The sequence below is a fragment of the Girardinichthys multiradiatus genome, chromosome 1 (genome assembly GCF_021462225.1).
Source record: "Girardinichthys multiradiatus isolate DD_20200921_A chromosome 1, DD_fGirMul_XY1, whole genome shotgun sequence".
Taxonomy (NCBI): Eukaryota; Metazoa; Chordata; class Actinopteri; order Cyprinodontiformes; family Goodeidae; genus Girardinichthys; species Girardinichthys multiradiatus.
Window position 1 is genome coordinate 47,143,170 of NC_061794.1, and position 25,068 is coordinate 47,168,237.

At 41.0% G+C, this 25,068-nt stretch overlaps 1 protein-coding gene across 5 annotated transcripts; it reads right to left on the minus strand.

Annotated features, from left to right (window-relative positions):
• Positions 1-338: 338 nt before the first annotated feature.
• On the minus strand, positions 339-21,511 carry ccdc135 (coiled-coil domain containing 135). Of its 5 annotated transcripts, none has more exons than XM_047378113.1 (18): positions 21,389-21,511; positions 18,468-18,607; positions 17,829-17,967; positions 17,618-17,743; positions 15,571-15,765; positions 15,332-15,484; positions 13,061-13,279; positions 12,838-12,975; positions 12,686-12,752; positions 12,473-12,601; positions 12,258-12,386; positions 7,167-7,390; positions 6,746-6,943; positions 4,374-4,484; positions 3,175-3,276; positions 2,890-3,084; positions 2,440-2,573; positions 339-586 (listed from the first exon to the last, which is right to left on the minus strand). In XM_047378113.1, the coding sequence occupies exons 2-18, from the start codon at positions 18,599-18,601 to the stop codon at positions 499-501; spliced, it is 2,481 nt and encodes an 826-aa protein (XP_047234069.1). In that variant the 5' UTR covers positions 18,602-18,607; positions 21,389-21,511; the 3' UTR covers positions 339-498. The 5 variants fall into 5 exon arrangements, 4 of the variants coding, with proteins under 4 accessions (XP_047234069.1, XP_047234041.1, XP_047234060.1 ...); XM_047378085.1 differs by lacking the exon at positions 21,389-21,511 and adding an exon at positions 20,752-20,771; XM_047378104.1 differs by lacking the exon at positions 21,389-21,511 and adding an exon at positions 19,185-19,277.
• Positions 21,512-25,068: the final 3,557 nt, after the last annotated feature.

A 25,068-nucleotide genomic window follows, 5' to 3' on the forward strand; every position in this document is an offset into this window, starting at 1 on the left:
ATGGATACATACAATGGAATGGTTGAGATCAGAGCATGTATGTGTTAGAATGACCTATTCAAAGTCCAGACATAAATCCAACCGACTCAGAGAGGCTGAATACAAATGCACACCACATTTTCCAGATTACTTGTAAAACATGTTGAAAACCATGTATCACCTCCTTCATCTGCATATTTATTCACTGCTTTCTGTTGTTCCAGATACCCCAAATCAGCAATAAGTCCAAAAGTCTCCATGGTGGCACTACAATAATGGAAAAATCCCATTCTGTATTTTGTTAATGTTGCAGGTAGAATTACAGAAAAGCTGCATCTGCCAGTAAGTCTCAAGAAGCGTCAAACTTCAAACTGTTTATTAGACTGAACTGATAATTACACAGTTTAGCATTGGTGTTGTCATGGATCAGTAAACAGTGATGGCCATTTTATCTTGTAGAAGGACACAGACGGGAAACACCTGGTTGGTAACTGTGAGCATAGACAGCTGGTGTTGAGTTCAGCTCTCAAAGTGAGGAGCGAGCAGAGGTTCCTGGTGCAACTTCAGCAGGAAAGCTTTGCATTTGTCCTCCAGTTTTTCCTTGTGCCTGTAACACACACACACACACACACACACACACAATAAATAAAAAGTGCAGCATTGGGCTGACTTCACACAGGAAGCAGTGTGCAGCCTAACATTTCCAGGTTAAAAGGAAACAGGAAGAGGTACATTGTGGCTGTGATTTCCTCATGCATCCCCGATTCATTGGATGCTTTTCTTAAAAAGAGCGAACAGCAAAGAGTTCCCAGGTTTGGCTCATTGAATTATAGGTTTATCAGACAACGGCGTGCCTTTAAATGTGTCCCAGAACATTTCTCTGAGGACTAGGATAATAAGGACTAATCAGACTCTGAAGCTCTTTAAGCAGCTGGTTTCGCTGATGCCCTGATGGACACTAACTGACAGAAGAGTTCAGCTGCCAGATGAGCTGTAGGAAGATCTGTTGATCTTCAGTCAGTGTTCTGACATATAGTGAAATTAAGTAATACAGACCATCACAGGTCTGCATGTGGACGGTTCTGGACACTTTTTGTGAGTGAGTGAGGCAGCCTAAACTGCTACTAATTACAAGGTCATCTACAACCACTACCAACCTGATCTAATATTATTTTAAAACCCACCGGTCAGTTTAAATCATGTGATGTTATTCTGTGAAGTGTTTTCATCTCTCAGTTTCAAGGACTTTAACCCGGTTATATTTGAGCATGTTCTCTTTAAGCTGTCTGAAAACCCTGACGCACGGTTCCTTCTAATTTTCCAGTTTCAAGTTCCCAACTTTTCCAGACTCAGATTGTTTCTCTGACACTTTTATAACATCCTGCACATCTCAGTACAAAACATTTATCTAACTCATTTTTAGTATTTGTTTCTTTATTCACAGAATAACACAATACTTGTTGGCATCCAATTAAACAGTCTATACTATACTATTTTTTGGCACCTTACAAGTCTTTTTAAATCTAGGACTGAATAATCCTACAGTTAACACACTGCTCTAAAAGTTAAAGGAGCACTTTGAGAACACATCAAACTAGATTAGATCAATTAGAAAAGAAATCCTGCAGAAAATCTACACTCATAGTGAATGAAGTGTTAGAGACAAAAGGATGCAACAACGTTTGATGAAAACGGTCAACTGACAGGGAACTTAATCCAACAGATTCCGTATGACAACGTCAGGGCATGCTCCTTATGAGATGACAGATGGTGTCCTGGGATATCTTCTCCCAGATCCTGACCAGAGCATCACTGATCTTCTGGACAGTCTGAGGTGTGACTTGGCTGTGTTGGAAGGACCTAAACATGATGTCCCAGAGATGTTCTACTGGATTTATGTCAGGGCAGCATGGAGGCCATTCAATGGTATCAATTCCTTCATCCTCCAGGAATCTTGGGTCCAGGTATCAGCTCATGCTACCAGCAGTGACACTGACCTGGGTCTGATACAACACTACTGAGAAGAGGTGAAAGAAAATGATCATGGAAGAAATGTCTGTGGCCTCCACCTGCAGAAACATTCCTGTTTTTAGGCTCGTCTCATTGTTGCCCTGTTAGTGCAGCTGTTGTTCATTTCATTAAGACCAAACGATACTAATTAACATCTTTCTATACTACTTGATTTTATACTCTGATCCTGATCTGTTCCTTTCTTTTTTTTCTTCTTTCTCTTCTCCTCATAGATGGTGATTAACGAGGCTTTAATTTTAATCGAAAATATTTAAAACCATTATATCGATGTAACCTGTTTTTCATAGATTTAAGCCTCTTATCTTTTTGATATTGTTACAAAAACTACAGAAATAAAACTCAAATTTAAATTAGTTTTTTCCAACCTCGATCAAACTTTGAAAATGTTTAAATTAGATTCCAGCTAATGGGTTGTGTGTGTGTGTTTACTTGTCGAGGCGTCTCTGAGCAGCAGATATGTAGAAGTTTTTATCCCAGCACAGGTGACAGGTAAGCTCCGCCTCCTGCATGCTCATCGCGGGGTCGTGCTGGTGGTCTTTGTCTGCCTCTTGGTTCTCTATCACCTGAACACACACTGACAGAGTGTTAGTCCACACCAAAACATCTCTCTTCTCTGTTTGAACTGATCATACAGAAGAAAAATGTGCAGAAATGTTGAATAGTTTCTTGTGATTTAAGAACCAATCAAATCATTTAAATCAATTACTTCTTTTCATCCTCTGTTCAGATTAAAGGAGACAGGTTATTTCACTTTGAGCTTCAGGACAGATATGTTTATTGCAGGGCTTGCTGTGATCTCAAACTAAAAGTATTTGAATGTTGAAGTATGTGTGTAACGTAAAATGCAGCAGCCATATTGTAGGTGGACCTCTGATGTACCGTTTCCAGGTTTTTCTGCAGGAAGCTGGTATGCTCCTCCAGTCTTTCTTTAAACCTAGCCAAACAGTCGACGCAGAGGGACCTGACCTCCTCAGAATTTAGAGTGTCTGAGCTCTCGAGTTGGCTCAGAAACGGAACCAAGACATTCATCTCCTGCTCATGGATCATAAAGAGGTCCTCTTTTGACGCACGCTCCTGCAGCAGAAGAGATATGAATCACTCATTGGATCTGTGTGAATGTTAGTCTGCAGGAGGGTTCAGACATGTTTCTCTGGTGCAGCTCACCTCCTCCCATTTCTCCCGGCAGGCCATAACCTGCTCCAGTTCTGATGCGAAAACCTTCAAATTGTTCTCCACCTGCTCTCTGCTGTCCAGGATGTTCTCCATCTGCTCACACATGAAGGATGTGTTCACATGAAGTATTGTCAGATTAAATCAAGAACCTTCAAAGTGCTCTCCTGAAGTGATTTCCCTGATGGCCTGTTTTCTACACAACTCTGCAGTATACAGCAAGGCTGCTGAAAGGCTGGAGAAGATCCAGCACGAATCAGGAAAGCTTTAAGAGGTTCCCCTGACCACAGCGGGGAGGGCTGGGCCAGTTCATACCATCTGCAATAATACTGGGACAAATATACAGAAAGTCTTATATCACAACATCACAGTGGATGTAAACACCTCTCCTAAAATGAAATGTTTATTTGACCTAAAATCCAACTATGATAAATAATTTAACTAAACTTTTCACCTTTATTGTGACTTATATCCTGTTCAATTCAACAAAAACCACCTGAAAACCTGCTCTATATGAAGATGTCCTCTGAAACGTCACTCATTTAAGTGTCTACACGTTCTGTCTCTGTGTTGATGTGCCCTCTAGTTTCTGCAGCATCACTGTTACCGTCGCATTTGTGCCTGCGCTCAAATTATTTATTGTGTATTTTAGTGTATTGTTATGTATATTGTGCTGATTTTCTACTGGGTGTTTATGGGACTTGGAGTAGAGTAGGAACACTATTATTTTATCTCTGACTGTGCAGTATATGATCGCTCTGAATGAAACGTTGTTATATTTATCATGACAATAAAGGATTAAATTGAACTGATGTTTATGGATGTTTTTTGTTTTGAACAGCGTTTATGTTTGAGTAGGTCCACAACGTGCAGCCGCACCCGGTAACTTTTATATTCAACCAGGCTTATCGTCATCATTTAGACTGGTCTTAGTTAATAGTTTACCAGCCTTCCTGAAGCTCTTTCAGAGCTTTTTCATTTACTTGGTGTTTGTTGGGCTTTGTTTCAGTTCGGTACCTGACCATTTTCACAGGTTGACCTCTGACACAGGAATCATTCAGGAATAAAAAGGTCTCTAAACTCTTCAATCCTTGGATAGCAAAAAGAATCTGAACAAGTGGCAAAGATGATAGGAGAACATCAGAATCATATCTACTGATCTGATTCAGGTATCCTCTTCCAGCCGAGGTTACCTCCATCAGAGACACTTTGATTTGGAGAGCCACTTTCTCTTCTTCGTTTATCAGATCCTCCACCATGCTGTACCACAACAAGGGCCCAAGAGGCTTCTTCGACTGCTCCACCTGAAGACACACACACACACACACACACAAGAAAGGCCAAATAGCTTAATTAACATCCAGGTTACTGGCCAGTGGGAGGAAGCCGGAGTCCCTGGAGAGAACCGCTGCCTGGACAGAGAACATTTGACCTTTATTCTATGTTCTCTCTTTCATCCTCTAGACTTGAAAATAGGCTCAGAGTTAATCTGCTTTGCTGTCTTTCTCTCCATTATCGATGGAGCCATTAAAGGAGCTACAACCATTAATGTTTCACTTTCTTCCCATAGAAAGGACTCCTGGATCAGTGCTTCTTTGTTCTCTTTGTGTCTCTGTTCTGTTCTCTCAAACCCCTAGTCGGTCGTGGCAGATGGCCGCTCACAATGAGCCTGGTTCTGGTTCTGCTGGAGGTTTCTTCCTGTTAAAAGGGAGTTTTTCCTCTCCACTGTCGCTACATGCATGCTCAGTATGAGGGATTGCTGCAAAGTCAACGCCAGCGACTGTCCACTGTCTCTAGAGAAAAACTTTTAACCAATTTGAATAATAAGCTGAATCTGATTGATAGGATTAAATTGGAAAGTATGAACTTGACTTGAAATCTGTATGATTCGATTGAATTGACTTTGTAAAGTGTCATGAGATGACATGTGTTGTGAATTTATACAAACTGAACTCAATTTAATTTAATTGAATTAACCTTAACTCAATTCACACCTTCGTCCTAAACCTAACCCCAATCAAAATATCAAGTGAGGACCATGAAAATGTTCTAACCGGGGCAGGTCCTCCACAGGTCCGACCGGAGCTGAGTCGGGACTACAGACTGATGTTCACTGATTGGCCGTGGGACCAGGAGAAATTAGAGGGTTTTCCAAGAGGTAGTGCAGGAAGAGCAACTACAATAATATTAAGGATGACAATGCAAATATAATTTTACTATTTACAAATCATAAACCAGCCTAAAGGCTGAAAGAAAAGAAAAAGGACACGTCAGCGTTCTGAATTACATGTAGGGGGCGCTGTATATAATTTTAAACCATTTTAAACAGCTGATCACACATAAAATCAGCTGTTTAGACGCACAAACATTTCAGCCAAAACACACAAACAATACAACCATGAAAGAGCGGGTCATGGCTGAGACAAAACGTTCACATAAAACCCAAAATTGTAACATTTTCAGGCAAACTTTGGTGCTTTATCATCCAGACAGCAGCGTCTCACCTCTTTGTTTCTCCTGCCAACCCTTTCTCACATCAGAACCTCTGAGCCTTATTCTGGTTCTGGCTGGGCTGTGTTCCAGATAATTATCCCAGTGGATCATTTTATACATGAAAAAACATATATATGACATTCTTGCAAATACATTAATACAAACATTATTAGTATTTTTATATATATTTATTTTTTATCGTTTCACGCAGATTACTTTAATGTGACAATGTCACACAGTAAAGATAATAGCAGCACAGAGCACTACACCGATGGCTGGAAGATGAGCTTCTGCCGTCAGTGAGTCCATGGAGACACAACTGGTACCGTATTGAGTAGCGGGAGACGGAGTGGAGCGCAGCCGCGGCGCCTAAAACGAGCCAGTGGAAAAGGGGCAATAGACATCTGTATGAGCTGGGCTGCCCCATAGGCCAGAGCTCCCAGCACGATAGAAGTGCAAACACCTCCAAACTGCACATATTGGCCAATTGCTGGGAGATGGACGGAAATTCATAATTTTTCAGGCTGAAGCTCAAATGCAAAATATATTTTTCATGATGTTGATGAGAAGCCAAACACTGATGACGGAAGATGATGAGGAAGAGGATTAGGGAAAAAGCTTGAGCCATGATTCATAGGAGTACAGTATTGGTTTACTCCAACCACATATTACTAAAAATCAACTACAGGCTTCAGGGTCTTGCTGTGATCAGCTCACAGTAATTAGAGAAAATTCCAAAGTGAATCTGAAATATACAGACTCTTTCCTGCTCAACAAGCTGAAACTTATGTTGGAGGTGCAGAAATCTTTTGTATTAATGGGGACATACAGCAGATAGTGAGAAAATATCCTATTGCAGATGTGATACCCATAGTGGAAACATTGTGGTAGGATGGACTAGAAAGCAGCAGAGAAGAAACTATTAAGAAAATCAGCTGGGTCATGCTTGCCTTTATGCTGATTTTAGATTTGGTGGTATTCAAATGTTTGTGGAAACCGTATGGTGGTCTTAATCCAGTGTGTAAGAGGTCTTAGAAGCAACCTTAGCTGTGGAATCTGTCACCAGCTGTACCTGGAAGGTAGAGAACATGTCCTCTGTGAATGGCTGGTCGTCTTTTGGTTTTGTGATGCTCCTCCTTGAAGGGACAGTGCGGTGATCCATTAGGTGATAGGTCAACTTGATCTGCATCTGCGGCACCAGGAACACCCGCTGGGCCACGTCTTCAGTGACTGGTTTGGATGTGTTCCTGTGGAAACGCTCCACTACTTTCTGAAACACACCAATAAACACGAGCCAGGACGTAAACCATGGAAACAAGCATGGCGCCCCCAACTGTTTGTTTGGTAGTTTTGGAACATTTAAATATTACACAACAATTTAAACAGACAGTCCAAGTTCTACAGAACCGACTGGGGAAGATGCATTTCCATTAAGAGGCAGATTAATTCAACTATATTTAGTCTCAGTTTCACTGAACCTCTTCACTTCTTACCAGCACATGTAGATTCTCCAGACTGGTCTTCAGAGGAAACGGTGCTAAAGATTGAATGCTCCGACTGAAGGTGACGTGTCTGAAATACAGGAAGTCATCTCGGTCCTTGAAGTATTCCTCCATTGCTTGTGGCGACACCACCCTCCGCTCCAGACCATCTTGTTCAGGACGGTGAAACCTCATCTCTCGCTCAGTCCCAGAAGTCAGCGGTGTCCACCTGTGGACTGATCAGAACATAAACAGCAACATTATTTACAGTCATGTGGAAGATGAGGACACCCTACAACAGCATCTGTGTTGTTCTAACAGTATTTGTTTGTGGGAAGATTTTATATCAGTTTTAACAATACAGAAAATGATCAACTAACACGCCCAGGTCTGGATTTCCAAACAAGTTCATCCTGAGAGCGGACCGCAATACGCCAAAAGACGTCTCAATAACCCCTAAAATGTCATCATGGGACCTTCAGCAGGCTCAGGCTGCAGCTGGTAAGAAAGTTCATGTCTGTAGAAACAGAAAGACGCTAAACAAGTCAAACATTCATTGAAGAAGCGCAAGGAGAATTACATGAAGGCTAGACTAAGTTTGCCAGACAGAACGTTGACAAGGACCAGGCCTTCTGGAAAAAGGTTCTTCGGACATATCCTGAATTATTTGAACACCAGAACCGAGGACATGTTTGTCATAACCTTAATGAAGCATACCAGGAAAAGAACCTCATATTAACTGTGAAGCATGTAGGTGGACATGCTATGGTTTGCTGCAGCAGGTCCTGACCAGCTCCCCATCATAGAATCCACCAGGATCTCCATTGTAAGGATTATGATTATTAATTAATTAATATTCATCAAGAATTATAATTTAAAATCATAAATTGGAAATAAAATGTAATTTCTTAACCAAAAATCATGACTTACGAATAGAAATCAGAGATATCCTCTGGTGTTGTGATTATGGGCTCAAAGCTCTTTAATAATTACAAATTATTAACCAAAACCACAAACTGTCACTGTTTATTCAACCGCTTCACCGAAGGTAGAGGAACTTTGACCTTGTTTTGACAGATAAATCTCTCTTGCACGAAATAAACACAAACGCTTCTCTTAATTATATATATGAAGATTTATTGAAGCCAAATAATCCTGATATACCATTATTCTGGTCCAAAAACCTTCACCTAACTAACACTATTCTACACAAAGGGAATAACAATGACTACCTAACAATAATAATAAAAGAAAAATATATATATGCATTTAGTGTCTATGAAGATCAAACCAGTAGTTTTATGAACAAAATGTGTAATTTGGGTTAAATGGGAAGAAATCCTCCTGGTGTTGATGTCTCCATCGCAGCGATCAGCTGATAAAACGGTGAGGCCACGCCCCTTTAGCCTCTATCAGCTGATCGCCCCAAATCTTGACAAAGGGTCATAAACTCTGAGGCGGGAACTCAATGGAAAATCTCCAGTAATAAAACTGGAACAAAGAGTGGTCGGGCGAGGCCCAGACCGCAGTTGCTTTGAATGAAAAACTTTTAAAAGTCCAACTTCTAACTCCTGACTGATTTCAGATCAGCCAGACAAACATTAACGATTCAGCAGCAAATAAAAACACAGCTCAGCATAAAATACTTCAATCTGTGTTGAATGAAACAAGTTAATACCTTAGATTAACTACTGGTGATCCTACATCACCTTAACTGCCTCATCCTGCCCAGACCTCTAAATGCACCTATCTGGTTTAATATGAAAATAACCAAATTACTTTGACGTTGATTTCTTCTCTTCTCTGGTTGAGGATCAGGTCTGAAGAAAAATGAGGGGAGGGGGGATCACACGTCCGTGATCGAATTAAAGAAAAACGGTAACTTCTCATCCGTCCAGGAGGGGAAAAGATGAAGAACCGTTAGTCAACTAAATCAACAAGGAGGAAAATCATCTCCTTGGACATGGAACCTTTGTGGGTTTCCACAGAACGTGCAAGAACATCTCACAGCTGAACGTGAAGAATGGAGCAAGCTTTCCTCAGACTGATGTCTGTTAGAGATGGGAGATGGCTACAAGCAGCACCTCACTGAAGGTGGTTAAGCTACAGGAGGGCAACACTAGCTATTGGGGGGGCAGAGTGTCCCAACTTTTCTCCTCAGCAAGAAAACACATTTTGTTGAAAAATCACTTCAATGTTCCCTGTTTCAGTGCAATTTTGTTCTTCAGAGATAAAAAATGAGATAAGACATCAATAAGCGAGTAAACAACTTAACATTTAACAAGCGCTTCCTAATTCTTTTACATGACTGTTTTTTGATCATTTAGGATTGAGTCTTTAATTTAAATCTCACACAAGCTAATACAGTTTTAACAAATGTTTGAAATGTTCAGATCTTCCCTGAATGTGATTAACCACCAAGTGGACCGAAGGGTTCCAGCTTTAATGTTTAATGTTTAATGTCTCAGCAACACAACATTAGGAGAGATGTACAATTGTTTAGGCTCGTCAGAAGGTGGATGTTCTCCCTCAGTCTCTGAAGAGCTTTCTTTTGACATCTAGAAGATAATGTCAGGTGTCCATACATGGAAAAATGTTCTGTGTTTGACAGGAAAGACCTGAACAAGTGCTGAGCAAAGTTCTTCAATGCCCTCAGGTCTCTTCAGATGGTGAATTTAACTGATGATGCCAACCCAGATCTCAGCAGCTGCTTCATTTCTAATAAAATCTCATTTTATCCAGAAGAGAAACTCTTCATTTCCCATCAGGTCCGCAAAGCTGCTGGACCCGACGGGGTGACTGGGAGTGTGTTGAGGGACTGTGCAGACCAGCTGGCGGAGATCTTCACCGCCATCTTTAACCAGTCCCTCTCCCAGTGCTCCATCCCACCTTACCTGAAGTCCTCCACCATCGTCCCTCTGCCTAAACAGACTAACATCACCAGCCTGAATGACTAGAAGAAAACTGGTACGGGGTCATATCACTTCACACCTGCCCCCCCACACTCGACCTCCACCAGTTTGCCTACAGGGCCAACCGGTCCACGGAGGATGCCATCACCACCGCTCTGCTGACCCACGTGGAGCAGCGAGGGAGCTACGTGAGGCTGTTCTTCCTGGACTTCAGCTCGGCGTTCAACACCATCATCCCGAGCCGGCTGGTGAGCAAACTGGGACACTTGGGTCTCTCCAACAGCACCTGTAGTTGGATTATGGACCTTCTGACAGACCGCTCCCAGAGGGTGAGAGTAGGACACCACTTGTCCTCTCCATTGAGGACCAGCACGGGCTCTCCACAGGGCTGTGTGCTGAGCCCCCTGCTCTACACCCTCTACACCCACGACTGCACCCCCACTCACCCGAGCAACACCATCATCAAGTTCGAGGACGACACCACAGTGGTGGGGCTCATCTCAGGAGGGGATGAGACGGCTTACAGGGCGGAGGTGGAGCATCTGTCAGCATGGTGCATGGACAATAACCTGACTCTGAACACCTCCAAGCCAAAGGAGCTCATCGTTGACTTTCAGAGGTGTAAACAGGACACACAGCCTATCACCATCAACAGAAACAGGGTGGAGATGGTGTCGGACTTCAGGTTCCTGGGCACCTACATCAGCGAGGATCTGACGTGGACTACTAACTCTACGGCGATCCTGAAGAAGGCGCAGCAGAGACTGTACTTTCTGAGGATTCTAAGGAGGAACAACCTGCGACCAGAGCTGCTGTTGTCCTTCTACCGCTGCTCTGTGGAGTCGATGCTGAGCTGCGGCATCTCGTTGTGGTTCTCCAGCTACACTGCAGCAGAGAGGAAGCAGCTCCAACGGGTCATCAACACCGCCCGGAGACTGACTGGCTGCTCTCTCCCCTCCCTGGAGGAGAATTACTCCACCCGCTGCCTCAGGAGAGCCCGCAGCATCATCAGGGACTCCTCATACCCCAGTCACCATCGTTTTCAACTGCTCCCCTCTGGGAGGCGTTTCAGGACAATAAGGACAAAAACAAACAGACTGAAAAACAGCTTTTTTCCTAGAACTGTAGTTGCCCTGAACGCCTCATGTACGCTGTAACAACTGTTACTATAAATAACGACATAAACAGTAAATACATTCCGTAAAATTTCTTCAACACTAAGTGCAATATGCTACCTCATGTGCAATACTTGAACAACCTATAAATATTCTTGTATATATTTTTCTTCCACCTGCGCAGTCCTTTTTTATAACTTTTTATAACTTTATAACTTTTAAATATTTATTTTCTTTAATTTGCACTACTTGCCTACAGTGTTTTGTTCTGTTTTTGGAAATTTTGTTGCACCCATGTGGAGTAATGACAAATAAAGAATTCTGATTCTGATTCTGAGGGATAAATCGAGCTGATAAATGGGTCAAGGCTGCCATTTTAAAGCTTTTGACCATGAGAACATCATCTTTCAATTCTAGCAAACCTAGCCAAGAACTTCCAGGTAAGTTTATTAGAAATGTAAAACAGAAAATGATCAACCAGACACAAGCTACCGTTGGTGTTAACATTTAACAAACTCCATCTCCATGGAAACCCATCGACGTAAACAGCAGCTGAGTTTATCAAAGAGGCTCAAAAGTTTCTGTTTCTGCTCTCAGGTCACTTAAATGTTTCAGACCATGAAACAAATAATAATAATAATATTATCCTCCATCACTGTGGAGGAATCTTGGCCAACTCTGCCTTGCTGAATTGTTTTCATTAAGGAATTACATATACAAATCTTTTTACTATAAATTTGCACGTTTGGGTCATTATTTGGTGTTTTGCATTTTTATGAAGGCAGTCACGCTAACAAGTTTACACCCCCTGTTTAGCTGATTTTACACACGCACTTCGATTTGCACCTGGTTTGTAGATCAGCTTTGCACATGCGATCCAGTTTGAACGCAAACCTTTTGAAGATCAACTCCATCTGCGGGTTAATGTTTGTTTAGTGGTTTTTTTATCCTTGTTGTAAAATGTTGTCCTGCTGTCTAACTTCACTGAACCCAAACATGATCTGCTTCTTGTTCCCACACAGACAACAAGTTGGTCCATGCTGATTATTATGTGGTGCGCTCAGCAGACAGCTTACATAAAAGGGCGAAAGCTCTTCCAGGTTTGAAGTGCTCAGCAGTGGAGTTCTCAAGCTTGTTGAAGTATCTCTCCTCCAGGCCGTCACTTCTGTTTTTGTACCACTCTTTGACCCCAGTGACCTCTGTGCCTTTAATGCATACAAACACAGGATCAGCGATCTTGGCAGATGGAATAAACGTTTTGAACATGAAACTGTTTTAGTTTGACTCTCACAGTCCAGGTCTTTGTATGTAGTTAATCTGGAGACGAGGCCATGTTTGGTCACAGTTGGTGAAAACCTCTCCAGCTTTGCTTTTCTGTAGCGGGTCACCTTCCTTCCTCCAGGAAACCTCGTCTCCAGGTCTGAGTGACAGCAGATGGACACATGATGGAGGTTCAACCAAACTTCTTACAGATGAAAATAATCATACCTGATGTGTGTTTTACCTTTCTCTGAGACAACGATGCTACTGACCCAAGATCTTAGAAAGAGAAACTTTCTGGGAATCACTTCCTTCAAAACAAGAGTTTACAATTGATGGAAGGATAGATGGATGCACGGATGGATGGATGGATGAATGAATGGATGGATGGATTACCTCCATGTCACTGGTGGTTGTTCCGATGATCCGGTTCTCTTGCCTCCTCTGGACAGTCCGGGTCAGCTGCTGTTGGCTGATCCCATTGTGTAAAACTGTCTCCCACTGGCTGGAATCTTCCAGGTCAAAGAGCACATCCTGTTAACGGCAGAGTCAGTGTGTTCAGTGTGCTGACATGTTATTTGGACTGATTCTGTCTGGTGCTGAGGTGCTGTGGACCCACCCTGCAGCCATTGATGCACTCCTGCCTGTTAACATAGTAGTTAAAGCTGTTCCACACGCTCTCGATGCCATGGAAGTTGTCGTCTTTTGTCGGAAACCTGCTCCCTGTGAGAGGGTCGATAAAGAAGTTCTCCTTGATGCTGTGTATCCCTGAGAGAACCAGAACCCAGCAGTAAACCCGAAGTCCTCGCAGGGAGTCAGGAGAAAGCTGGCTGTTTTCCTGCTCATAAAAGGAAACATGAACAGACAGGTCAGACAGACGACAGGACGGACAGAAGGATCCCACAAAAATAACTAGATTAAATATAAAAAGGAGCTTTAAAATTTTCTTTATTGAGGAAAAAAAGCTCCAAAGAAACCAGGCCCTATGTGAAATATTCACACCCTAATAACTTGTTATTCTTGGCAGCAATGACAAAGCAATTTTGATAACTGGCATTGAGTCTTTTGTCTGTCCTGCTGCATATTCCAACTTAGCTGTAGGTAAAGATCACAATCTGCTAGAAAGCCCAATTCATGGTTCCAACAAGTCGTCCAGGTCCTGAAGCAGCCGCATATCATTGAGCTACCACCACCATGCTGACTATGGTGTGATGATTTTTAGCCGTATGTAATTGGACACACATCCTAGGAAAAGGTTGTCTGTTGGCATTTAGTAGATATGCTACTGAACATTTCATTAAACACACCTCGCTGCCAATCAACGTTAGCTTCCCTTGTTGATGATTCAGCTCAAAACATGTTTTTCTGCAGTTTAACTGAATCATGTTATACTGCCTTGTGAACTAAACACTCTGAACGGTGTAAATATTAATGAGCGGCACACAAACACAAACACACACACACACACACACACACACAAGAAAGGCCAAATAGCTTAATTAACATCCAGGTTACTGCCCAGTGGGAGGAAGCCAGAGTCCCTGGAGAGAACCGCTGCCTGGACAGAGAACATTCAACCTCAGTGCAGAAAGGCCACAACTGAGTCGGAGACAAAAACAGCGTCTATTTTACTGTAAATACAGGTGAAAATGGTGCACTCACATTTACTTCTTTTGGGAAAAAATGGAAAATTCTTCATGTTTTCATGCACAACTTTAAGATTCCATCTTCAGTTATGCACCTTGGATTTCCTTTGGATCGTCTTGCGCTCCTGATAAGATCCAGAGCAGAGTCCAGATTTTGAGGATTGCTGGCCTACGTCAACCAGAAGCCAGATGGATTTTTGAATCTTCTAAAAGGCCCTATATGGTCTTGAGGTGATGAGCAGAAACCAAAGTCACATGAATTGGAATCAGGATGCAGTAATGACTCTGTTCTGTTTCACTGCTGGTTGAGGGGCATCATCTCTAGAACCAGTAAGTCCTGCAGGAACTTTCTGACTTTAATCAGACCAATCTGCTCTCCTTCACTTTATTGCTTTAGAATGATTATTAGTCGTTTAAACCTTATCAAACCTAAACATCTGTCCTCCACTGATGCAGACCTTAAAATTGTAGATTTTAAGAGAAGGAATAAGTCAAACACAATTTCCATCATGGGAGAAGAAGTGGAGGTGGTAGAGGAGTATAAATACCTCGGTGTTCACCTGGACAACAGACTAGAGTGGAGATGCAACTGTGAAGCCATCTACAAGAAGGGACAGGACAGACTGTACTTCTTGAGGAAGCTTAGGTCCTTTGGTGTTTGCAGCAAGATGCTGCAGATCTTCTATAAGTCTGTTGTGGAAAGTATGATCTCTTCTACCATCATCTCCTGGGGAAGCAGCATCAGAACCAGGGACTTAAAAAAGCTCAACAAGCTGATAAAAAAGGCTGGTTCTATGGGGACTCCTCTGGAACCTCTGGAGATCATTGTGGAAAGACGGATTCTTCATAAAATGAAGAACATTATGGAGAACCCTGAGCATCCTCTTCATGAGACTGTCCTACAACAACAGAGTGTCTTCAGTCAGAGGCTTCTTCAGATCTGCTGTAAGACGGAGCGCTACAGGAGATCCTTCCTGCCCACAGCCATCAGCATCTACAACGACTCTTTGAGGAAACCTTCATAATATGAGCTACAACAACATTTAATTTACCTTTGGGATTAATAAAGTATTTTTGAATTTAAATTGAATTGATTAAAACACTAAAGTTATTGATTTCCCCTCTGACTGATCTGTAAAACTGTTATGCATTGTTTTTTCGCTCTAACCATTTGAGCTGGATGAACATAATTCCTTTTGTTATTTGGATCTGAGGTAAAGTTCACGATGATGCTGATCATTTACCTCCTGTAGCTCCTTCTCCTGAAGCAAAGCAGCCACAGTCTCCTGTTTCTTCTGCTCCTGCTCTTTTAGAAAGTGACTCCTGAGCTGCCTCTGAGGCCTCAGCCCGTACTTCTGCTCCTGATGTTTCTGCTCAGAGATTTCACTCTGAACGCTCTGCAGTCACAAAACCATGCTGACATGTTGAAATCTCTGAGATTACAATCAGTGAGACTTAAAACCATTAGCCAACACCAACCTACCTCAACCTCCATGTCCAGCAGGGGGCACTGTTGCAGGCTCTGGTCCAGCAGACACATCTCTCTGGAGGCGTAGCCGCTGACGCAGTAGGCGTCATAGTTGAGGCCCAGCAGCAGGCTGCAGAGCAGGGTGGAGGATTCAAAGCAGGTGGCCTTCTGACTGCGCAGCACAGATGTGGGGGAGAACAGCTGGGTGGGCTGCAACAGGATGATCAGAAACATTCTGAGGGGCTGGATGTGAACATGATAGTTGTTTCATGAGCTTTAGAGGATTTAAGAGGCGTGTTAGGTGCTGCGGATCAAACGCATTGATTAAGTGATCATCATCAGTCTGGCCGCATCCTTAAAAGCAGTGTGTGTTTACACAACACCAAGATGGAAAGACTTCGGCTGTGGCCTTAAAGAAAGAACTGATGCACATATCAGTGTGTGAAGGGTTGAAGGCCATTTGCAAACCATTTAAACTCCATCATTTTACAGAGAGGTGATATTTCCCAAGATGAAAACTTTCAACCCAGCTGCCAAACTTTCCAGGATTGAATGTCCAGAAAATTCACTCCAAGGTTAGCGTGTGCAATCCTCAGAGATGGCAACGAACCCAAAAAGTTCATGACAGGACCATTAGAAACAGACTGAACAAGCAGGGCTGTTTGGGAAGTTACTCACCAACAAAGACTGAACAGAGCTCTTATTTAGGTTGCCTGAGAGAGATCTCAGACCTGTGAGATGTTAAAATCTAACTCTACTCTACTCATATTAATGCTTGGTGTCATTTCTATCCATAAGCAGAAGTTTTTCATCTCACTGTAACAGAAAGATGATTTTGAAACAGCTACCGTTCTGGTTAGAAGTTTACATTCACTCACTGACATTTATAAAAATGAAAGTTTGAATTTATCCGCAGGCTCAGTTATATTTTTGAATTGAATTGAATATTCTCATTTCACTAATATCTGGATAAATGTCCCCTAGCCAGTCAGATCTCCACCATGTGCAGCAAGCTTCTGGCATCATTCTGGTATTTGATCTCTTTGAAGAACTGGTGGAGTTCAGTTTAAACGGTTTGTTTCCTGGCGTGGACACAGTTGAACACAGAGTTTAAACCTTTTCAGTGGTGTTGAAGCTTGAGCTTCAGGGTTTAAGCCACTAAGGCCTAAAGCTTGATCATCCCTAAAACCACGTCTGATGTGTGTTTGGGTTTATTATCCTAATGATTCAACCTTCTAGCTGATTTGATTCAGATTCAGTTATCTTTATTAATCTGAACAGTTCATTTGTAATCTACCAGTCCACACATTCACATCTGACATCCATCCACTGACTAAGACCATTAATTAACTGAACAAAAAGTACCACAATAGATAAACAGACACAACAACAAAAACAGCAAACCTCCAAGTTCCACAGCCTACTAGCAGAGGGAATAAAAGCCTTAGAGAAGTGATTAGTTCTGGACATTATAACGTTGGCCTGAAGGCGGATGTGGTCAGGTTGGCTGTTTCAAATCTCAGTGGGTCTGTGCTATACAATGAACCAGTTAAGATGAACTATAGCAAGAAGAGTATTCAGCCAGAATGATGCCAGAAGTTTGCTGATGGCTACAAAAATACGTATATTAGGTGCGTCTTGCTATCTCATCTAACCAAATACTAGTGGGGTGCAGATATGTATAATTTTGACCGTGTGTGGATTTGAGAAAATAAACATCTTTTTTTTTTTAAGTATTCCAGCCTGCAGTACGAAGAGTTCAGTTTTATTAATTAAAGGTCTAAAATTTATGCCCATGAGCTAGAACCCTCAGGCTGAAACTGTATATACCTCACTGGTTTGTAGTTAAAATATTCCCTCTAATCTTGGCTCAGGCTGGAGTCAACTAGGAAAACTATATTTGAAGCAAGAAATGTCTGAATTGACTGTAGAGGTTTTCTTCTTTCTGCCACTGGTAAACCAAACTGAAATGGGCCTGTTTTGGCTGTTTTCTTTAGCAATGACAGATCAGGACCAATGACTCCGTGGATAAAATCACTCTGTGTGCTGTTTCTTTACTGACCACCTCTGAAGGTGGCTCCAGAGGCTGCACGGTCAGGAAGTCGGCCACAAGCGAGGAACAGTCCTGCCAGCTCTGAAGCTCCCAGAGGCCTGTCTGTGTGGGCCGAAGAGTGGTGGACACGAACTTCTGAATGAAACACAGAATAGACAGAACTCAGGCACGGTGCTGGGACTATGTGGGTTTAAAGAAGAGGTGGTTAAGAGGTTCTTACCTTGACTCCACATTCATTGACGGGGAAAAGCAGCAGGGGTTTGCGGTCAGGATACAGGAGCAAATACTGATGCTGGAAGTTATCTGCGATTTCCAACAGCTGCTCCTCCTTTGGAGAGTTGATCCTGTAAGATTCAGGACTGCAGAAGGACAGCAGAGGGCGACTCTCATTCATCTTGTAAATGTTTTTAACCGAAGTTGGCAAAAATGCAGCATTTTTAATCCTATTACCTTCAGATTAAGGAATCCTAAAGATCTGCTGGTCAGTGAGAAGAACATACCACATTCTCCTTGATCTTTTCAAGATTGACGTAATCTTAAGAGTGTTTTTGAGAAGTTTAAACAAGTTAACATCTATAATAAACTACTACTTTTATAAGATATGAAGAAGAGGTGTTGTAAATCATTTAGGTTTTCTCTGGTTATTGTGAGACGAATTAAACTGAGGTAAGTCAGTGTTGCTGTACTTTTTCAGGTCTAATTGCTCTTAGGCCTGTTGTGATATACTATCTATGTGATGTATATCTGTGTCTTTTTCAGCTAAAACCAAAACACTGAAAATTATCAGCAGTTTTAGGAATACATTTGTGTTAATTGCAGCTGTCTGTAAGTTGTGAATGTTTGAGTGGTGGAGGCTCACTGGAGCTCTTCTGGAAGCTGAACATTGGTGAGAGCTTCCTCCACCTCCTCCAGCTTCCAGACGTTGGTGCTGTTCTCCTTTTGTTTGCCAGCTCCAACTTGTTCCTCAAAGACAGACTTCACTTTGGGGTCCATCTTCCTCTAAAACAATGGAAATGGTTTCACACTGCATGTTAGCAGTCTGCTGATGTTTTAAAAAAATCTTTCATTTTTAAAACGCATAAATTAAAAAGATATAACATTAACAATAACAGTTGCCTTTCAAATGTGTTTACCTTTTGAACTCTTCCACATTTTGTTACTTTACAACAACAAAGTTGATTGGATTTTATTTGGATTTTATGTGATAGACCAACATAAAGTAAAACAAACCTGTGAAGTGGAAGAAAAATGTTTTTCATAAATAAATATCAGAAAACTGAATCATTAATTTGTATTCAGGCCCCCTCAGTATATGCTTTGGGATGTTACTACCAACTTTGCACATCAGAAGACTGACACTTTTGCCCATTTTCTTTACAAAAGATTTTACAAAAGTTCAGTCAAATTGGATGGAGAGTGTTTGTTGACATCAATTTTCAAGTTGTTGCAGATTATTAGTTAGATTTAGGTCTGGACTTTGACTAGGCCATTCTAACACATGAATATGCTTTGGTCTAAACCATCCATTGTGTCCCTGGCTATATGTTTAAGGTGGATCTCCTGCTGGAAGGTGAACCTCCATCTCGGTCCCAGGTCTACAGCCGCCTCTAACAGGTCATGGATTTAGCTCCATCCATCTCCCCACCAACTCTGTCCAGCTTCCCTGTTCCTGGTGAGGAAAAGTATGTTTACATAATATTGCTGCCACCACCACCATGTTTCTGTTCGGGCAGTTTGTTGCATGGTATATTTAGGGGTATTAGAGTACAATTTGAGTATAAATGGAGCCATGCTGTCCCATAAAATCCCAATAAGGTACACTGTGGTGGCAAAGAAATGTGGAAAAAGTTCAAGTGTTATGATTTTATAATATGACTTTTGCCAGGCTTTGTAATGAAACACTAAAAAGGAATTAGGACTTCCTATATGTTGTTTTACTGGGAAGTTTATGCTACCATTACAACACAAAAATCAGCCTAATCTGCCTTCTTTTTGGCTGATTAGGAAGCTACACCCAACCTACATCTCTACAGCGTGATCTACAAAGTGATTACACATTGATTGAATGAGGGCTCAGGTCAGAGCACGTTATCATCTCACCTCAAAGAAACAAATGACCAACATCCTTTATTCAGGAAAAGTCAGGTCTGTTTTAAAAACACGGAACTGATTATTCATCCTGAGGAGTTACAAACAGCGTTTATCCACTTTCACTTAATGAACAAGGACTCTTATATAGTCAATTTTTAGATATTTATTTATTATATTTAGTCTGATGTTTATGCTGTGAGTGATGGCACCACAGATGTCTATTTAATTTCATTATATGTATACAATGACAGGGCTGCACGGTGGTGCAGTTGGTAGCACTGTTGCCTTGCAGCAAGAAGGTCCTGGGTTCAATTCTCAGCCTGGGGTCTTTCTGCATGGAGTTTGCATGTTCTCCCCATGCATGCATGGGTTCTCACCGGGTACTCTGGCTTCCTCCCACAGTCCAAAGACATGCCTGTTAGGTTAATTGGTCACTCTAAATTGCCCTTAGGTGTATGAATGAGTGTGTGCTTGGTTGTTTGTGTGTTGCCCTGCGATGGACTGGCAACCTGTCCAGGATGTACCCCGCCTCCCGACCATAGACTGCTGGAGATAGGCACCAGCTCCCCCGCGACCCACTATGGAATAAGCGGTAGAAAATGACTGACTGACTGACTATACAAAGACAATAAATCTGGAATTCAACTGGATTTAGGAGGCATTAATTATATGTGAATATGTATTTTTTTGTATTTTGCTATGTCTGTAAGTAGCTATATATTTACACTATGTAGTAGCAGTAATAATATTAATGATAATAATAATAATAATAATAATAATGACCAAAGAGAAAAGAAGTTAGAATAAAAGTGAATAAGAATAAGATTTTGTTAATATTCATTCTCAAATATAACGATATATATATATATATAATGACGCAGAGGTTAAATGTAAATATTAAATGTAATATTTCTTTAGGAGGTGAAAGCAGGTCTGGGTGAACTGCTAAAGGCTGAGTGTTACGGCTTGAGCAATGGACGAACCAAGAATGCAGACTAGCAGGCAGCATGATGTTAAATGGAAAAATATTTAATAACAAAAAACTCACTCACAGGAGGTGACGGCAAAAACAGACATGGGCAGGCTTGGCAAGACAGGCTTCGTGTGAACAGCAGGACATGAGCATGAAAATGAAAAATGTTTCCGCGCCGACTAACTGAACAAGGTGTGTTTAAATGGAGCATCGTACAGGTGGAACACATTAACATGGTGCAGGTGAACCGAATAAACTTAATTGACAGAACAAAACGTAACTGGAGCAAAACATGGCTTGAACAGAACGCAAATCCAAGGAAACAAAATAATAGAAACATAACTAGAAAAACATGAAACGAAAGCATAACCAGATCCAAAAACTTAACTTGACCGCACATGAACTAGAAGACAAAATCTAAAGCATGACTAGGAAAATAATAAACAGAGACATGATTAAAGACTGGAGCAGTGAAAAACATAAGGAAAAAACCAGAAACCAAAAACCAAACAACCCCAAATCATAACACTGAGTAGGAAACAGCAGCGAACTGACCTGAACTGAAACGTCGCTACTACAGACCGAGAGAAGCTAAAGATGCTAACTGTGGCTAACTTAAGAGTGCCAACTGAAAACTAACTTAAAGTGGTTAAATTAGTTAAAGTCACTGAGTTAAACAAGTCTGTCCCCAAAATACATCAGAAACAATTACTCACCCAGTCTGAATGTCGTCAGCGTCCTCTTAGAGATAAATTAGCGTTTTTAAAAAGAAAATTCACCTAAAGCGGTCGAAACAGGCCAGCTCCTTCTGTGTATCCATGGTAACAGCAGGACCACGCGACACATTATGATGTTGCGTTCACGTAGCCTCGGACATCGAGAGAATTTCATCAATAAGCCGATTTAAAAACGCCCCAGAAGGCCAATAAATGATTTGACTAATTTGATTATTTTGTTTTATGCTTTAGACTTTGTGAGATATTAAAGTTTAGATGTGTAAAGACGTTTAAACCTAATTTTGAAATCATTACTCAGCGACCATCATTCTGATTGGGAAGAGCTTCGTCTGTTCAGGACAAACAGGTCTACATATTTGGAAGTTCAATCTTCTAAGACATTCTGAGACATTCTCTTGAAAAGCTATTCAAAGTAATTTCAATGGGTGTAAAGGAAACATTTTATGTCACAACGTTTAGAAACAAATCATCTCATTAGTCAAGTTTAGGAGCAAATTCAGAATTATTCAGGCGGAAGAGCTCTACAAACCCACCCCAGACCTCCTAGAAAAATAAAAATAAAAATCCCCTTAAATTTCAAATGAACAAATGAAGGATTACATTTTCATCCTGAAATGAAATCTGAGCTCTAAACTATGAAATGCTATCTTGGAATAAATAACTAACTAAATGAATTAATGAATAATTTGATTAATGATAGCACTACTAATAAAATAAACACTAGGAAAACAAATTTAACATTTATTTTCTTGTTTGTGTTTTCATTTTATCAGAAACAACAATTTCTCTATATGAGATCATATAGCCCAATAAAGTCTTCTTTATAATCGCGATTGTTGCAGCAGGTTTTTCCACAATAACCTCTTGCATGCCAAACATATAATACCTGTAGTTTTTTTTTGGTTCTATCATATTTCTTTTTGAAATAACCATCAGTCCAAAAATACTTTTTATTAACTGCACAATTGAAGACAAAAGCAGATAACTAATTTCATCTGAACAAACCTCTCCAAGTTCACCTGTTTTTAAAATACAGACTCATCTAAAACATGAATAAATAAAGAGAACCCACGCATGCACAGGAATACCATGCAAACAACCATGCACACACATTAACCTAAGGTCAATTTAGAAAGACTAGTTAACCTAACAGTCATGTTTTTGAACCTGGAGAGAACCCACGCATGCACAGGAATACCATGCAAACTCCATGCAGAAACACCCCAGGCTGGGGTTCAAACGCACGATCTTGCAGGAAGTTTTTTGATGCATAAAACCCTTATTTCAGATCATGAATACAGAATAAGATAACCAGTAAGTCATTTAAAAGATTATACTACAGAGTACAAGGTCAGCTGGCCAAAATGTTCAATAAAGTTTTCTAACCACATCTGCAGCTGGAGTGTGCAACACCTGTTGACATTTTTAGACAGATTTCTCCAATGGTCGGCACCACAGAAGAAATCTTGTTTTCCTAAGTATTAGCATTACCAACACCAAGTTTTATATGGGTCACATTGTGGGTTTGCCTGAGGCCAGGTGGTTGTATCTCGCATTTCCTCCTACGCATCTGTTTTTTTTAATTTAACTTATTGCCTGATGCTCCGGGAACTGCCTGTCGACACTGCAATTTATGCTCAAATCAGATCATTCACTGTCTGTTTAAGTTTAAACTGGGATGGATAAAACATTTTAAATCTAAATTAAGGAAACTAATCTTTTATAGAAAAGCATCAGTAGCTGCAGCAGGAACAGTAAAAATGTCAGATAAATTTAGATTAAACACCTGTTTTATTTTCATTGTTGAGCAAACTGGGCCATAATGATAACAAAAATGTGATATCTGTCAAAGCATTCCCACATCATGATGCTGCCATTCCCATACTTTAAAGTTTGCATGGTGTTCACAGGTTACAAGCTTCCACCTTTTCCCTCCAAATGAAATGATGGTCATTACAGGCAAACACTTTAGCTTTCAGCTAAATGAAATGATTGTTGGACGTTACTCTGATGGTAATACTTGTGTATAGTTGTTTGAACTGATGAACCTGGTATTTCTAGACATCTGGAAGCTGTACCCAAGGATGAACCAGGCATCCTGATATCTTGTGTGATTTCTCTGAATCTTCGACACTGTCAAACAAGAATCAGCGCATTTAAAGTGTCGGGAATTAACCAGTAGCTCACAAAGCAATGACCTCATTATCTGGGCTTTCCCAATTTGTTAGAAATACAAGATTCATCTGTGGTTGTCCAGGAGCATGAATCACTGGAAAGGGAGATGTAAGGACTGCACATTAAGAAGGATGCTGAGCTATAGGTATGAAGGAGTCATATCATGAAGATGTAGGAGAGAGCTGTGGCAGCTTGGTTAAGAGGAGAGGTGCTGAGAATTGAGATTTTTTCTTTCAAGAGTTTGAGCAGTTCTGACTTTGTTTTAGTAATGTGCTTTTTTCTGTTCTTGTAATTGCTATATAAACATTATAATGGCCTCAGTTGCCCCCAGTTTTTGTTTCTTTCTGACAAAGACTTTCAGAAACTGGCAAGGTTTGACTTTGACATTTAGTTGAAATGGCTGGATATCATGATGCAGTGAGGAAACACTTCTTCTGACTAAAACAGTCAGCTTCAACTCAGAGTCAACAGAAAATAAATCCACTGGTGTACAATCATAAGGGGACCAAGTGGTACTCTCTTACTATATTATCAACACTTTAGTGTGAAATCAATAAATATCTATTTCTTTAATTAAATAACAGTTTACAAGAAAATGAGACAAATGAGAGATGAATGTTAAAATGGGCATTTGATGTTCAGCACCATTTCCCTGTTGGGTTACCTTCTTTTACCTGTGGCATTTCTACCAATTATAGCTCTCCTAGATCTGCCTTTGATATGGTAGATCATAAAATTCAGATTTCTCAGACATGTTGTTGATATTAAGGGTCTGGCTTAAGTTGGTTATAGTTGTATGTGAGCAACAGAAGCTTTTCAGTGTATCTTGATAGGTATTCTTCCTCTACTGCACCTCTTTCTTGTGGGGTTCCCCAAGGCTCAATTTCTGGTCCCCTATTGTTCATTTTATACATGCTGCCCTTAAGATCCAATTTTAAAAAGCATACAATAATGTACGTGTTCGTTGCTTTGTGGACAATATCCAGGTTTACCTACCTATAAAATTTGGCAGTAAGAACTTCCTGCAGCCTCCTCTGGACTGTCTGAGTCAGTGGTGTTCAAAGTTGGGCCTAAGAGTCGGTGTTCTATATGTTTTAGATGTTATGCTGGGTCAATACACCTAAATCTGGTTCATTACTAGGCCTCTGGAGAACTTTAAAGACATCTTGAGGAGGTAATTTAGCCCCTTAAATCAGCTCTGTTAGAACAAGGACACATTTAAAACCTGCAGGACACTGGTTCCTAAGGATTGGAGTTGGACACCCATGGTCTGAGGAATATAGACAGTGGCTCAGGAGGGGGTTCGTCCTGTAACTGGTGGGTTGCTGGATCAAACCTGTCATTGTGTCCTTGGGCAAAATACTTCATCCACCTCACCTGATGATGGTGGTCATACATTGTCAGGACACTGTTAAAAACTGAGGGGTGATTCCTGACAGTTCTTTTTAAATGGAAAAACAAATCAGTGCAGTTGTCAGATCGAG